This window comes from Condylura cristata, unplaced genomic scaffold (assembly GCF_000260355.1).
Source record: "Condylura cristata isolate star-nosed mole 26May11 unplaced genomic scaffold, ConCri1.0 scaffold00017, whole genome shotgun sequence".
Classification (NCBI taxonomy): Eukaryota; Metazoa; Chordata; class Mammalia; order Eulipotyphla; family Talpidae; genus Condylura; species Condylura cristata.
Genome location: NW_004567118.1, coordinates 26,102,033 through 26,119,118, shown reverse-complemented (window position 1 = coordinate 26,119,118; position 17,086 = coordinate 26,102,033). Strand labels below are relative to the sequence as shown.

The following is a 17,086-nucleotide window of genomic DNA, read 5'->3' as shown; positions in this document are numbered from 1 at the left end:
GTGGCTTCTGTATTGCTTTGTTTATATCACTAAGAAGCCAGCCACATAGTGTTATGAGGACACTCAAGCACCAGTGGAACTCCCCATGCCAGAACCAGCCAGATAAATGCCCACATTCTTGATCCACCACAAACTATGCAAGATAATAAATGCCATTCACTATTTTTAGCTGCTGAATTTTTGGAGTAATTTGTGGGGTTTTTTTAAAGATATTTTTATACATACAAGTACTGGGGCGCAGGTCAAAAGTGCAGGAGTTGAGAGGACTCACCAAACAGAGTGGGGAGCAGAACAGGCAGGTCTACTGAAATACACTGCTGAGGGAGCACTGGGTGAGACTGGAGAGGTCTGCTGCACCATGTGGGTCAGCTCCTTGACAGTGACTGGTGATAGCGTTTTAGCTCTGAGACTTTAACCCCTGCACCACCAGACTAATTTGTTATACTGCAAAAGTTATTACACACTTTTGAATTTATTTTTCTCACCATAGTTATGTTATAAAAAGTTGATAGCGCTCAACCTACCACCATCTAAAATGTAAATTAAGGTATATTGGGGGGAAGCAAAAACTTGGATTGTCTATCTATGTTCAGGAGCTGTTACTGTCAGGTAGATATCTTCGAATAGCTTTCACATGCTCTTACATTTCTAGTTTTATGTTTATTGAGCGAGACACAAAAAAAGATGAAGGGCAAAATAGGCTATGGAGGGACAGTAGAATGTTTAATTGAAAGGTTTACATACAAGACATGAATTCACTATATACTGTATACTGGATTTACTGTATACTATTTCTAAACAGCATTACCACATTTGGAGGTTCTAAATATTAAAATAATAATGACGACATCATATGTGCAAAATGCAAAACTGTGACTCATGTAAGAAAACTCCAACATTCCTATTTTCTCTGGTCTCTCTCTCTCTCTCTTTTTTTTTTTTTTTTTTTTGAATATCAACTGAAACGTTCATCCTAAAAATTGTTTTTGTACAACTGCTTTATCACTTTACTCATAGTTTGAAGCTAGTATTTAATCCAGCAATGATTAAACACTCTTTACAAACATAAAGATTCATCTTCAAATGTGAACATTTTTCATTGTAGCACCTCCTGTGCCCCAGTTATTATGAAACCAATCATTTCACCTTCCAGCCACTAGCATTTCCTGAGGGGCTCTTGTTAGTGGAGCTCCCTGTGATAAGTGCTAAATTCTGTTAATATTTCTTTGAAGCCCATTATAAATGTTTGTTTTACCTAGAGATTCTGCAGGATGTTGTTGGTGACTCATTTCAGATCTCAGTCCTTCTATTGGCCCCACTGTGCCCTTCCTTGGCACCCATGGATTCTCACCCTATATGCATGCAAAAGGTGGGGGGCTGTTTATATAACCTGATCATGGAGAAGGGCTCAGAAAACAATAAATGCTAATTTCTGAGGTCAGGAAAGGTGCTTCAGATTATCCCTTTTTGAAGGCAAGACCCCAACAAAGACTGGCGTGAGGATGTTCTGAACATGTTACAAATTAAGAAGTGCTCTGCTGAATTAAGGAAGAACTGATTAGGGTCATACTCATTCAAATCAAAGTCAGCTCAGAATCTGAGACCTTGTTTCTCAGATTAAACATACACATAAAGCAGAGACAAAGCAGAGTAGAAAATTTTGTTTTTTTTATAGTTGACATTAAAATGTTGAAGCTGAGTTATCCAATATGAGAGTTACTAGCCACAAGTGACTAATTTTAAATTAATTAAAATTAAATAAAATTTAAAAGTCAGTTCCTTAGTTGCACCAGCACATTTCAAATGTTCAGTGCCATATGAGCACTATTTTAAAGTGATGAAATCATCGTGGGAAAGAAATTAAAACTTTGCTGAATTCCCTTTCTTCTATTTCATGATTTGACATTTTTTTAAGGTTGAATTACCTATTTGGGAAAGTGAAAGAAGCATTACATTTTCAATGTCTGGAGACCTTTAAAGGACTTAATTTGACCTTGGGTAGCAGGAACCTTAACAGCATTTATATCCTTGACCTCCCATCAATAAACTATAGCCCTGGACAGTCACCCTTGAGCGCCTCCAATCCGAAAGACCAGCCACTAAACGGGCGCCTCAGCCGATTTCTTAGCGACAGTGACACAACCCCGCCCCTTCCCTAGTTGTCTTTCTCCTACCTTATTAGACTGGAAGGGGCGGGACCAGCATTCGTGTACCCAATAGCAGGGCAGCGGAGGAGGGCGTCCTGGCCGCGTCCCCGTTGCTAGGGAAACAGGAGCTGCTTGAGGCCGCGCGATGCCGCGCGCGAAGGAGCCGGCTGTGCGGTCTGAGGAGAACGCCGACGAGGAACGCGACGTAGACCCGCGACTGCGACTCCTGGGGGCCTACGTGGTCCAGAGCCTGCGGCCGGCTGCGGGCGCCTGGGAGCGCTGCACGGGCACTGCCGAGGCCGAGCAGCTACTCCAAGCTTTCCTGGGTCGCGATGCTGAGGAAGGGGAGCGACCGCTGCTGGTGGTGCGGCCCGCGCCAGGGGGCCTGGAGTTGCGACCCGGGCTGGACGTGGGACCTGAGCCCGGCCAGCCTCGCGGTAAAGGCCTCTTTTTCCTGCGCACCAAGCCCGAGCCACCAGGACCCAACAGCCTCCGCGGCGCAGTTCTCTGCGGGGACTTGCCCTCAGCGCCACTGGAGCACCTTGCCGCGCTGTTCTCTGAGGTGAGGGCGGGTTAAAGGCCCAGTGCTAGGGGCTGCTGTGGGACGCGCGGGAACAGGACTGAGGGGTCCCGGGAGTGGGAGGGCGAGGAGGCGGGGTGGAGGCGGGGCCAAAGGGGAGGATCCAGAGATAGAGGGGCGGAGTTACAGGAAAGCAAACAGAGCAAAATTTTGAGGAAACTTGAGGGAAAAGGAAAGTTGGAGGATGGAGCAAGACTGGGAGTTTGGGTGAAGTTGGAAGGAAACTAAAACCAGAAGATGACTTTTGAGAGTGCTGCGTCAGGGATGGGATGGCTGTGGGATTTCTGAGTAGGAGCCAGGTGGGAGTGAGCGTGTGAAACGTGCTCAACCTTGGCTGCATCCTGGTATGGGTTCAAGCCAATGGGAAGGGGAGGCCAGTGTCTAAAGAGGGTTCTGACTCTTTTAAGGTGATGTTTCTTAATTCCTCCTGCAAATTGGGACTGGAGAAGACAGGAATGAAAACATTTATTGATTCACTTCATTCATTTTTCACAAAACCATTTAAGGTCAGCCCTGTGCCAAGGTAGGAAGTTGGGGCATCCTTTTAGAAAAGTCCAACAGGGGGTTTAGGGGTCTGCTTGGAACTCAAGAAAGAAGATCTCAGGAGATGGGGATTATGAAATGCTCCAATGGCACCACATCAGAAGCCTGGAAAGTAAGAGATTTCAGGAAAATTCCTTGGGAAGATTCTTGGGAGTTCTAGATGCTTCTGGAATGGGAATAAACCTCCCTGCAAGTCTGGTGTGTGTGCTTCTGGGTCCTGCAGGTTGTACAGAGCACTTATTGTATATGTTGTGATTGATGCCAAGGAGAAAATACCAAAGAAACAGAGGAAAGATTCCATCCACATATCAATATATGTATATCTATATATGTAATATATTAATAATATATTTAAAACTACAATGACTGGGGTGGAAGTAGAACTTAACTAAATTTAGCCCCAGTGATGGAACCAGGTCATGGAGGTAGGAGTTAGCCATTTTGCTGCTTTATCAGGAAGCTGGGGAGATGGGCTCTCAAGGGACCCAGGGAAACTAGGTTTCTCATTCGATATGTAAATATTGCAATATTTTAACAACCAGAATAACTGTACCACTATGCATTGTCTGAGCACCATCCTAAGCTTGGGTCAAATTCCCTAGTGAATGATAGCAAGAAATCTTAGTGGGTTCAGATGACAGAGAGATGTGTTTGGTCTGAGAGCCAAGAAGAACTGGGATAAACATAGAGCAAGGTAACTTTAAAAATATGGGACACTGGTTGAAAGAAGATTTAGTGGTGGAACTATAGCCAGTGACAGTGGGGTACAGTGATGCCAGAATTGAGTCAAGTTCTTCTCTTTAAAAGAGCAATCCCTAGCCTCCAACCCAGTTGTACTGAGTGACCTTCTTATTCTTGAAAACAGTAACGAATTACTTTTTTTATTGTCTGTCTCTATTCAAACAGAAGGAAGAGAGACCATTAATTAACAGTAATATACAGCAAGGGGGAACTGGGCGGTGGAGGAACTGGGTTAGGTAAAAGACTTATTTTTCACTATAAAAGCTTTTGTATTTTTAATATTTCACACCATGTAAATGTGTTCTCTGTTTAAAAATCTAAATAAAATTATATATTTAAAAAATACCTCCAGGCCTTTACTTGTATTTCTCTTAAACTCTAATTCAGTCCTTGGACCATTCAACCCTCCCTTCTACATCTACACATACTGAAACTGGTCCAGTGATACTTCAGACCCTTTCTCCCCTCACCCTCAAGCCTTCTTCTTCTCCCAGCTCTCCTAACAACCTCTTTCTCCCTGTCAATAGATCAGCTTAATCCCCAGCTAGAATGTTCCCTACTCCTGTCTCTCCACCACCCCCCTATCACCACCCCTTCCACCCTTACTCTTCAGCATAACTAAAACCAAAGGATCCCAGTTGGCAAAGAGAAATCTTCAAGTGGGGATAGGGAAAAGGGAGAAGAGAGGAAGCATGTTGAGGGATGTGATTTTTTATCCCATTATACTAGTACCAGTAAAAAATATATATACCCCTGAAATGTTTCCAAGGAAGAACTGACTAGTTATGTACATTTACTTACTCCTCCTAGTCACTTTATTCACTACTGGGAGGTTATTTTTGAGTTCTGAAATTTGGATGCTGTTTTGAAGTTTTGTGTCTGGGAGAAGGAGCACGGGATTTGGAGTTTGACCAAATGAGGTTCGGTCAAATTCATCAATGTAATGTCAGCAAGTTCGTTTACCTTTGTTGGGGTTGAATGACCTTGCAGGGTTGTCATGAAACTTAAAAATAATATATTAGGACATCTGAAACATTTCCAGGTATTAATCTCTTAGGGACGAGAATTACTATCCCCCTACATCCCACTGAAAACTTCCTCACTTCTTTGATCCTAGCCACCAGGCTTTCACCCAGACCTATTTCTCCCTAGAAGATTCAGTTGTATTTCACCCATATCACTTCTGCCTCTTAACCTGGAGGTGGGACAGTTGTCCTTGTTCCTCTTTCTTCTTCTAGATTCATCTTGAAAAATTCCAAATTTTTTATCTGCTGTCAGATGATGCCACCCACTCTTCTCATTGCTGAATTATGCACTGATGGCACTGACTTGATTTCTCTATGATGGGGATCACTGTTCACTGTGATCCTCAATCTTCCTTCTTTCTCAGAATGTGGCTATTTCAATAGACTGATAAGTGACCTTTCCCATAATATGGCTTACTTGAACTTTTCTCCTCCAGTGATTTTGTTCCCTTTCCCATCTTAACTATCTCTCCCCAGGATCCTTCCAGACATTGGAATGATCCAATAATTACCCCATTCATGGTCCACTTTTAGGCATGTCTTTTCTCCTTTCTTTCCAATTCACTCCTTCCACTGTCCCACCCAGTACAACAGCCTGTCACCCTACTGAGAATTCCAATCCATTGCTCCTGCTGCCTCCCCACTATCCATCACCCACACCCATGTTCTTTCTTTCCAGCTTGAGTGTTGTGTTCTGTCCTTCATTCCCTGCATAAACTTCTGATTCACTGACCGTTCCTTGCTTGGCTGTACTCATTTGGCAAAACACAATCCTGGTGAAATACAGATCTTTGCCTACTGCTGCCTATATTCATGAAGTTAGATGGGATTGATGAAAAACCAGCTGACTCCATTTTAAATCCATGACCCTAAATCTCTAGTAGGTCTTCTAGGTTGAAATAGCTGAATAGTTCCTATTCCAGGTGGGAATTTGTTACTCTTCTAGAGCACTAAGTTACACCTTTTTCCCCCACCAAATGTCCAAGAACACTTTCAACCTTACTCTTGACCTTCTTTTAAAAAATGGAAGTGGGTGGACATAATGTGCTATATACAAATGCTGACCTATGATACCTGAAAACTGAATGTTGTTATAATTCAATATTATTTCAATAAAATAATTTAGAACTTTAAAATAGAAAAAATGAAAATAATAGAATAAATTTCCACAAAAGTTTATTATATGCCTATCTGCCAATATCCATATTCATATCTTCTGCACCCTTCTTGTTGCTGCAGATGGACTGTCTGCTACTATTTGATATCAACCCTTAAACTAAAAATGCCACCTTTGCTCAGAACCCCATCCATTCTCATTACTTGAGGAGGTTGCTCTACCAGTGCTCCCCTCTCACCTCCATTCTTATGTTCTTCTTCTCTACTAGATAATCCCTATTACACAAAATCCTCATTCCTCCTACCTGTGATCATCTATTTCTATGATCCCTTTTATAGAAAAATGTCTACAGTATGTATTTACACTTGCTGTGTCCTATTCTTTTTCCTGGTTTATCTTCTACTCACTCATCAGGCTCTTACCCCCACATCGCTCAAGAAAGAAATGAACCTTTCAGTGTAACCAGTAACTTCCATGTGACTAAACTGAACATATGTCCCTTCTCTTCTCATGAGGACCCTCTCCTCCAATCACTTTCTTCACTGGGTTTTCAGAACAGTTTTCTGGTTTCCTCCTGTCATCATGGCCATTCTTCTTAGCTTCCTCTGGTGATATTCACTCTTCTTTACAACTTCTTAACATTGGAAAGTCCTGGGATACATTCTTTATATATACATCATCTATCCTCTCTGTATACACAATTCCTTGAGAACAATCATTAAACTTCTCAGCAGTGTCTCTGCCACTTCCCAAATTTATTATCTCCATTCTTTTCTTCTTCTCTGAACTCCCAACTGCCATAGCCAACTGCCTAATATCCCCGTTAAGAAATCAGATATATCACATTTTAACATCTCTAAAGACACACTTTCAACCATTCCTCAAGAATTTCCTGCACCCTTATTTTTCTGCACATCAGTTATGACAACTCTATTCTTCTGTTATTCAAGTCCCAAACCCTGGAATCAACATTATTCCTCAACCCCACAACAAATCCACTAAGAGATCATATTGGCTGTACCTTCAAAACGTATATAGAATCAGGCCATTTCTTATCATCCCCTCTACTCTCCCTAATGCCAAGCCACTGTCTTCTGTATTTAAGCAATACATTACTAACCCATCTCATTTTCTACTTTTGCCCCCTAGAGTCTATTCTCAACATGGCAGTTAGAGTGATCCTACTGAAAAATGTCAGGCCATTTTACTTCTTTGTTAAATCCCTTCAATAATTTTCACTGACTTCAGTAAAACAGTCAAAATCCCCCACAGTGCTGCATGTGATCTGCCTCCCTTTTTTACCTTTTCTTTTATTGCTCACCCAGTTTCACTGGCATCCATGCTGCTCTTTGACCACACTTGGCACTCACCTCAGGACCTTTGCATTGCTGTTTCTTCTACCTGTTAATCTCCCCCTTGGAGTTTACATACTTGATCCAGGTATTCTCTTTCATAGCCACACAGACTATTGATCATATGCTGAGCCCACCAAACATGTACTTCCTTTTCATTTTTCACTTAGTTCCTTATTATATTACCTTACATTTATTTCTTCTTTCTAGTATTCTAATATTCCTTTTCCATTAGTTGTGAGTTTTTGACAAGCAAAGGCTCCTATTGGGATGTATTAATTACATCTCCTTAAGTTTCTAGTGGTTGAAAAGACACCATTTAAACTAACATAAATAGTTTTAAATATAGCTTGTTCTGGGCACACACTAGTACCTAGCATTTCTCTTACTGTAAACTCTCTCTTCTGCACATTGATCCTATTCTAAGGTTTCATGTGGTACAGGATGGCCTCCAAAGGGTCTAAAAGACTCATAGAAAAGAGAAAGCTGGCCTCCTCAAAACAGTTCAGATAAAGAGATTTTGGTCTTACTCTTTGCTTTGATTTGTTCACTTTCCTGCTTCTGTATTTGGAGATGGGAACCAGAAGAGAAAGTATATTTGGGAACCAAAAGCAACTGATGTTCACATAGACATAGATTGAAAATCTTCAACTTTGCTTACTCTTTTAAGCTGTTTCCTCACACTGCCTGGAGACTGATAGTCATCCTTACCTGCATTTGTCCTAAGTTTTGTCTCTGGCCTTTGTGATTGTTCAATCACCTCCTATTCACTCTGTTGATGAGAGAGGGATTCCTGCCCTAAGGTTATGGGGATGGCTGAACACTGGACAGAAGAGACTAGCAGTTTAAAGCCACACATTCTCACAGTCACACATGGCTGTACTTAGGAGCAGAGTGTACACCAGTGACTGATTGTGGGAGGCCCGCTTTGTAGTATCGAAAGAGGATGGCAGAACGGGATTGGTTTGTTTGGCTGCTCCCATTGACTGGCAATAAATGGAAGTTGGCTATTCAGCGATAAGCAGTAAATGTGCCTGATCCCTTGATAAGAGAGCTGTTTAACTCAGGGATCATGCTGTCAAGAGCAGAAGAAGGAAGAAAATTTGTGGGTAGATCATTGGGGACCCTCCTCATTTTACCCAATGTCAAGGCAACAAGCACAGAATGTTGAATATTAATATTAAGCCTTACAGCACAGAGCCCTAAAGATGGTTATGTGTCACTTTTTGGGTCTTTATTTGCATAGTTTACTTAAGGTATTGGAAGTTGAATGCCCACCTTTCTTTCTTGTGTACCTCTGTTACAGGTTGTTATCCCTGTCTTGGCCAGTGAGAAGAATCATCTAGATTGGCCCCATGTGGTATGTCAAGACATTACCCGGCATGCCCACAATCTCCAGTGTGACCTCCTGGTTATCCTTGAACAAGTGAAGGGGAAAACATTGCTACCTCTTCCAGTAGGCTCAGAAAAAATGGAGTTTGTGGATTCCGAAAGTGAGACTATGTAAGTGCTGACAGCTTGGCCATATGGGTCTCTGAGATATGGGAGATGCCAGTTTATTTGAATGTTTTCTTCACAACTGTTCTGTTCCTGATGCTGCACATCTTCTTGTTCTGCACATGAGCCCACTGTCTGCTCTGTTTGCCAACATGCTTGGATTATATGTTTTGTGCTGATTAGTACCTTTGCCCCATCCCTCTGAAGTCTTTTAAGGCTGTCATAGAAACGTGGCCTTTTCCCACTCAGAATCATTTCAGACCTGAGAGCACACACTGGTTTCAGTATTTTGTTATCAGGAGGTGTCTCATTATTGGCCAAGGACCAGAACCAGTCTGGGAGGCAGCAGCTCCTTTTCCCACCATTTCCTCAGCACACATCACGGAACTAGCCCTGGTGGCCCTTGTTACAGTACCGATTCTCCTCTCCCAGCAACTGAAGACTTTTTTCAGGTCCTAGGGGTTTTTCAATAACAGGAACAGTTAGGACTTTGGGAGGGCTTTCAAGTCCATGCCTCCTGTGTGAGCATAGGCAATAAAACCCTGTCATCCCCCTCTCTTTGAAGTTATATTCACCATCAGCAACTATTTTGCATTCTAACTGTCCATGATCTTTTTCTTTCAAACCAAGCTATAGATATAAATATAGATATAGATATTGATATAGATATAGATATAAAGATATGTTTCATTATATTTACCCAGCATTTCTTTTTTTTTTTTTTTGATAGGAGGGAGTATAAGTGGGGTGTCCTAATAAGATGCTTAAGGTAAAGGGAATTCCTCAAACACAGAATAAAAAATTCATGTGCTGGTTTGCCAAAACAAAATACCCATAATACTTTACATTTTAAGTCATTATTGGTAGCAGTAACAAAATTGTCTCCACTATGTTTTAGATCCCGATATTAAAATGTTTTGTAGAATCAACACAGCAATAGGGGTGGATGGAGGACTATGACAGAATCCATTTTATCTGTATCATTTTCTCAGTGCTGGATGAAATGTCACTGGTTATGAGATAGACAGAACTTACTGAAAAGGTCCTGGATCTGGCTTTTAACTCAGGGTCTGCCACTTGCTGGCTAGTTGTCTTGGAAGCAATCATTTAATCTCTCCCCAGTCTCAGTTTCCTCATTTTATTATGGAGATGATTTTAGCACCTACTTCATACTTTCGGTTCTTATGAGATAATATCCTTTTCTTAGGACAGTGCCAAGCTCTTACAACAGTAACAAGCACTTACTAGTACATAATAAATTACCAGATTGGAGATACTTGAGATGGGAGATTAGCTTAAGAATAAAATGCAAGTTCAGTTGATGCCCAGGATGTACTAGACACATGTCTTAAAGGATAATCTGGGGAAGGAAGTTATAATGAAAGCTGAAATGGGTAGCCTCAAAGTGTGAAAATTCAAAATACCAACTGCCACAGGTGACTGAAACTATCCAGTCCTTTCATGTGTATCTGGTAATACTACATGAGCTCTATCTGCCATAATGCCAGTAGCTTCTCAATGTATCGCTGTCATAGCTGTGTACTGAGGGCCCATGATCTGAAAATTAAGTAATGCATGGGACCGTGTTGTACTTTATAATGAGTTTTGCTATGAGAAGTAATTTGCTACATATCTCATTTGAAGTAATTTCCCAGTTAACTGGAAAACTTACTGTGGTTTAATTAAAATATTCCATTTTTAAAATAAATAAATTGAAATTACCCTTTTCCTGTTCCTTTTATGTTAAACATAATAATATTCACTCTGTGTGTATGTGTGTATGTGTGCATGTGTTTCATCATTGCTGAGTTTGTCTCCCTTTGTTCAAATTTGATAATTTCCCAAAAGACTGAATCATATTTCAGAGAGGTGAGTATTTTCTCCCTTCAATACCTTCCATAATCACTTGTGCCATATCAGTGCTCAGCAAATAAGAATTTAATTAAATTAAGTGGCAGTGGGTTTCTGGCATGAAAATGTGAATGATAGTCTTTCTTTGTCTCCTATAACCTGGGTTCTTAGCATGAACAGTTTTCAGTTAAGCCTTTGTGCAAAGACAACAAAAATATATTTGTGGCATTTAATACTTTCCAAATGCCCCTTTTTTATTTTTTATTTTTTTTATTTTTCAAAAGCTATATGAGTGGGGGGCAGTGCATAGGGGAGATGCTTGGGAATTTGTTCTTCACTTGAAAAGTGAGTAAAAAGTAAACTCAGTACTGGTGTTTACATGGCTGATGGTTTGCCTTGGGGTGAAAAATAGTCTACATCCTCTTGTTATAAAGGTCAGAAATAAGACCAAAATAAGGAAATCACAGTGAGGCAATTGCAATTCAATGTAGAGGCAAACCTCTCAGGGAGAGCTGATCTACCGAAGAAGTCACTGTTTTTTCAAGTAGGGAGCTCGCTGATTTGATGGGATGCAAGCAAGGGCTGGATAGGCATCCAAATATTTTCTGTATAATGTATTCCTGCTTTGACCGAAAAACTTGATAGGATTAAAGTTCTTCTAGTCTTCAGAATATTAGTGAACTCCTGAATCTTGAATAATAGTGCATGAATAAGTGCATATATATGATTAAGAATTTTGTCTTTGGAGAGGATATATACTCTTCATTGACTTTTCATCAGAGGCTATTATCCAACAAAAGAATACTCAGACTAGATAGAATTTCCCATGCATTTTGAAGATTTTCAGGGTGTCCAGAGTTATTTCCCATATCCCAGTAATTTGTCATGTCTTTCACAGGTTGGAGTCCACAGATAAGTCAGTCATCTATGCCCTTGAGTCTGCAGTGATCCAATGGAGCCACCAGGTCCAAGTGGTGCTCAAGAGAGAGTCTTCCCAACCACTCTTACAAGGGGAGAATCTCACCCCTAAGGCAGAGTTGGAGTTCTGGAAGAGCAGGTAGGCACATGCTTGAACCCTGAGGATTAAGTGTCTCAGAGACTGACTGAGTTAGTCAGCCACTGAGTCTGGTCGTCCTACATCAGACAACTAAGCATTATTTGGGTCACTACAATTTTTCTATGTACTGGGATATGCATATTTTCCTCCAAGGTCCACTAGTAGTTTTTTTCTTGGGCTACAGTCAGTAGAGCTGACATTTCTTCAAAGACACTTCCAAATACTTGGAGCATTGACTTTCACTTTTCTTCTACTTGTCTACTTTTTTCTTCTTGGGCAGTTAGAGCTATGTGCACATATATTTTGATGATCTGGAGAAAAAGTAATTTTTGAGAGTTGACTGCAGAACGGCCTTTTATATGTTCCAGCCACTCATTAGCAGAGCTAGAAGTTTCATCATCCATTGTGTCCTGGCCCCACAGGGTTCCTGTGAAAGACCTTATTCCTGATCCTCCTCCTTTTCCTCCCCATTTCCTTGCTTCTACTTGATCATTGTGCTCATTAATCCTTTACTCAAAGAAGGCATACAGATGTTTGAGGCAGATGTCTCTGTCCTTGTATTGAATGGAATGTCTGTGTCACATGATTGAACTTGCCTCTAGGGCTCCAGCCTAGTTGGTGCCACCCTGCTGAGGTACCTTCCTCCTGCCTGGTTTCTGACCATGCCACTGACCTACTGTGCAGCCATTCTCTAGCAGCCTTGATTTGACAACACCTCTCTCACCCGCCCCAAACCTAACTGCAAGAGCTAATGACCTCCAGCTGCCAGGCTTCTGAGCCACCAGATGGTCACAGCAGTTTCCTGCTGTTACCTCCTGGAGCTGCCCCTTTGAACCTGTGTTCCTGACTCAGACTTTAGCTCTCACTGTTCTGAAACAGATGCTCTGGCTCTTCCAGCTGGAGGCAAGCCTCAGTGGAAGCAGGACTTGTGAGTCTATCTGAGGGTAGGTTATCACAGTGTGGATTGCATTTTCTGATTCCCCCTTTTCTATGGTGTTGCAGGTCTGAAGATCTGGAATGCATTTATAATCAACTGAGAACAATAAAGGTGAGGGGCATGGCTGGGCTGCTGGACAAGTTTCAGAGCAGTTACTTCCCAGCCTTCCAAGCCATGTTCAGTGATGTTATAGCAGGTGAGATCTAGTATTTTTTTTTTTCATAAATAAGTTTGACTCAAATTTCTAATTTAGTATTGAATAGGTAAATCCTTATAATTCACCAACTGATACAATTTAGTGTGGTGGCAAGACTATCACATCTAGAAGCAGGAAAGCATCTATATATACTACACTCAGTTTGCATTTCCAGGCCTCTGTGACCTTAGTGAAGTCACCTAACCTCTCTGAGCTTTAGTGTAATACCTGGTTCTTGCATACATACATCCTGCTTCCTTCCCTGATTCATTGTAAGATAATTCAGTAGAAGTTTTTGTTTTGTTTTGTTTTTAAGATTTATTTATGCATATGGAACTGGGGTACAAGCCAGAGGTGTTGGGGCGATGAGAGGCTTCACCAGAGACTGAGTGGGGAGCAGAACAGGCAGATCAATAAAGTACACTGCTGAGGGGAGCAGCAGGCTGGTCAGGAGAGGTCTGCCATGCCGCGTGGGTCACATCCAGGGTAGGGATCGAACTTGCACTGAAGTAGCTGCGGCCAGCTTGCAGTGCTGTGTCTTAACCCATTGCGCCACAAGGGAGGGCCATCAGGTAGAAGTTTTTCTTGACTGTCCTGAGAGATATATGTTGTATCATTCACCTCTGGAATTTAGATTCCTCTGCCTCTGGCTCCTTGCTCCTTGAGAAATCTGTATTCCATTTCTAGCACCATTTTCCTTTTTTCTGCTTCTGCTGTTAGATGGTACTGCAAATTTCTGGCCATCTGAGTACTAGACAAGATCAGCCCTTGTCAGAATTGTAAAGCCGGCTAAGCCTATAATTAGAAGTAGGTAATTTTTTCAGGATCCCTCTACCCCCATCAGTGCACTTTGCTTTCTTTCCCTTCTATCAAACCTCCTAATTCATCAGCATTGTAGGTTCCAATGTGCTTTTAAAGATATTTGCAATTTCATGTTATTTAAGCTAAATCCAAGCTGATTTTCAATCAGAACTCTTTTTTTGAATACAAACTCCTATGTAAGTTTCAAATATGAAATTAATCAAGGTTTATTTTCTGTGTTAAAGAGGAGAGCAGCTTATGTCCAGAACACATGGATTGATCCATGTCATGGAGGCTGTTTAAACTCAGCTAAAGGAATAAACGTTCCAGTGGTGGAATAGCCATGCCTGGCCCTTTCTATTATATACTTTATAACATGGGAGAACTGGCCTGAGCAGCTAGTCTTTGATATCCTTTGTGTCCTGAAATTGTACCATAGAGGCACTGTGCCAGCACAGGAAGTTAGATAGGAACACGCTTCTTGAGGACCCGCTTTATTGCCTCACTTTTTTGTGTGTCCCAGAGGAATCAACTGATGTTCCCGATCTGTACTTTAATTCAAATGGTAGAGTGCCCCAAATAGCAGCACATGTACCACTACTGGTGTGAGAGATGACTGTGTCAGATATCTAGACAGGTATATTTAAAAATGCGTTAAGGGATAACTGTTTTGGCAAATGACACCAGTTTTCGATTTATGGTAGTAATTTGAAGTTTTCATTTTACATGATTTTATTTAGGTTAAAAAGGGAATCAATTTAGAGAAAGGTATTAGGCTTACCTCTTTTGTGACATTTGTAATGTAATAATATAACATGACTTGAAGGAGGTATGTAAATTGATATTTGGGGCAATGAAATAAAACAGCACTCAGTAAAGGTATTGACGAGCTGGTTATTAGAAAATATTCTATCTATTTTTTACATTAATAGATTATAATCATTCATATTGATTAATAATTATAAAATATTCAGTTCCCTAGGCCGATTTCAAGAAGTTCTTTGCAGAAGAGTCTATTCAGACAATGGGAAAAAAACTAGGGAAAAAATACAATTATAATAACATCAAATAAACACCTCTGTAAAATTAAAAATCATTGAAATATGTAATTCAGTTCCAATGATGGAAGAAAATAAATTTTTATTAGAAGAGTAAAATAGAGACTTGGTCAGAAATGTTGGTAGCTTCTGAGAATAAGGAGATTTCAGAGGCTCCAACAGATCATCCCATTTCCAATTTAATTTCAGAGCACTTTTCTTTCTAATAATAGCAATGCACATAGTATATCTATTAAAGTTAGAATAGACAACAAATAGGTATGTTATGTGCATTATTCTATTAATCAAGATCAAGTGTAATTATTTGGTTCAATGGTGAACTGAAGAAAGGAGAGGAAAAAGTATTCCTAAATCAGTGGGCATAAATTGGAAAAAAATGAGAAGTGAAGAAAAAAATAATGAATATAGGAAATATATATGGGAAAGATTAGCTGAAGTAGAATTGATTGAGTAATTAAGAACTTTAGAAAATAAGAAGTATCAGTATGGAAGGGGGACACAGAGAACAGGTGGCAGAATTCTTACAGAGTTCTGCACAAGGGCTGAAACATTTGGGGGCCAGTTCAGGAAGAATTTGCAGCCATTGCTTTGTAAATCCTTCCGTTCCAGGGCACTCAGTGGGTATAAACCTAAAGCAGGAAAGGATAATCATGACCATCTGCAATTCCTTCTAGCTCTGACAGAGGCACAAGACATTCATGTACACCTTATGCCCCTTCATCGCCACCTGGAAATCCTCGAGGGAGTGGAGTTTCCAGAGGTGAAGCCCAGACTGCTGCCTCTGCTCCACGTGGTCTGTCTGATTTGGGCCATGTGTAAGTCCTACCGCTCCCCAGGGAGGCTCACTGTACTGCTCCAGGAGATTTGCAACCTTCTTGTCCAGCAGGTGGGCCACCACAGGGTTCCCACCAACCTCTCCCTGGGGGCTGATTACAAGCAAATCATGGGAAAAAGTAAAATATGCTGTGTGTGCCTGAACAATTTAGTATCTTGCTCTGTGTATCACTTTCCCACTCTGTGCAATGTTGCAAAGCAGGGGACCCTTTTTTGACGTTTTTTGACGTGTAACAGGCTCCAGTGAGATCACAGAGGCAAAGGCTCACTCTGTGCTCTGCATGTGCTAAGAACTCTGTGCCTCTGAGCAGAGAAGCAGCTTCTGGGGTTACACGCTTCATGCTTCAGATGGTGTTTTATAGCACTAATCAGGTCAACATGAACCTTAAGGAATGTTTCTATGAACAGAACTGGAGTTCTTAATAAGGTTTGGTGTTCTTTCCCCCAAACTTCCTTCCAAAGAGCTATGACTGAGAGAAAGCAATGAACATATTTAAAGAGTAACTAATAAAAGAAACACCCATGAAGCACATTGTGGGCTCCAAATTGCTATGACAGTCTTCAACTGGCCATTTTCATAAAAGCTCTACAGAGTAGACAGGAATTGCTTTATGAAATTATTGTTTTTAAAAGATTTATTTATTTATGCATACAGAACTGGGGTACAGGCCAGAAGTGCAGGGGGTAAGAGGGTTCCCCAGAGAGAGAGTGGGGAGCAGAACAGACAGATGTACTAAAAGACAATGCCAAGGGGAGCAACAGGTGGATCAGGAGAGGTCTGCTGTGCCATGTGGGTAAGCTCCCTGTCCAGGGGTCAAACTCATGCTACAGTGGCTGTGGTAGCTTCGTAGTGCTGTGCTTTAACCAGTTGAGCCACCAGAGAGGGCCTAATTTATTATTACTATATAAATATGTGGCCTAAAGCCTAGGAAAGTTAATTAAATCACTACTATGTCCAACCCATGTCCTAAAGCCAGGTTGTTTGACCCCTACACCAATGCTCTCCCATCACTTCATACTTGTAAACCAGGAGTCTTGAATAAAAGTGGAACAAAACCCAACCCAAACTAGAATCAACAAAAAGATCATTTATCGACATACATAGCTCTAAATCCAAAGTAAGTCTGGCTTCAACCTTGGCTCATAGTAAGGTCTAAGATGATGACCTTAGAACAAGACCTAGTTATTTCTGTCCATACCTAATGTGTTGGAAATGATGAAAACTTTAGCTTCACAGCTTTCCAGGTTCAAGATCCTTGAAGACAGAGAGATGACAATGTTTCAAAGAATTCTTGCACTAAAATTATTTTATTATAGAAAGCCAATAATTCACAAGAGAACACCTGGGGG

The 17,086-nt window shown here is 41.0% G+C and overlaps 1 protein-coding gene across 1 annotated transcript in view; it reads left to right on the top strand.

Moving 5' to 3' along the window:
* Window positions 1-2,226: 2,226 nt before the first annotated feature.
* Window positions 2,227-17,086, top strand: part of DNAH9 (dynein, axonemal, heavy chain 9) — a 273,404-nt gene continuing 258,544 nt past the window's right edge. Inside the window, exons 1-5 of the mRNA XM_004684583.1 lie at window positions 2,227-2,709; window positions 8,812-9,008; window positions 11,752-11,910; window positions 12,913-13,043; window positions 15,577-15,788. Coding sequence (XP_004684640.1) covers window positions 2,293-2,709; window positions 8,812-9,008; window positions 11,752-11,910; window positions 12,913-13,043; window positions 15,577-15,788 — 1,116 coding nt within the window. The 5' untranslated portion in view covers window positions 2,227-2,292. The remainder of the gene's footprint in view (window positions 2,710-8,811; window positions 9,009-11,751; window positions 11,911-12,912; window positions 13,044-15,576; window positions 15,789-17,086) is intronic.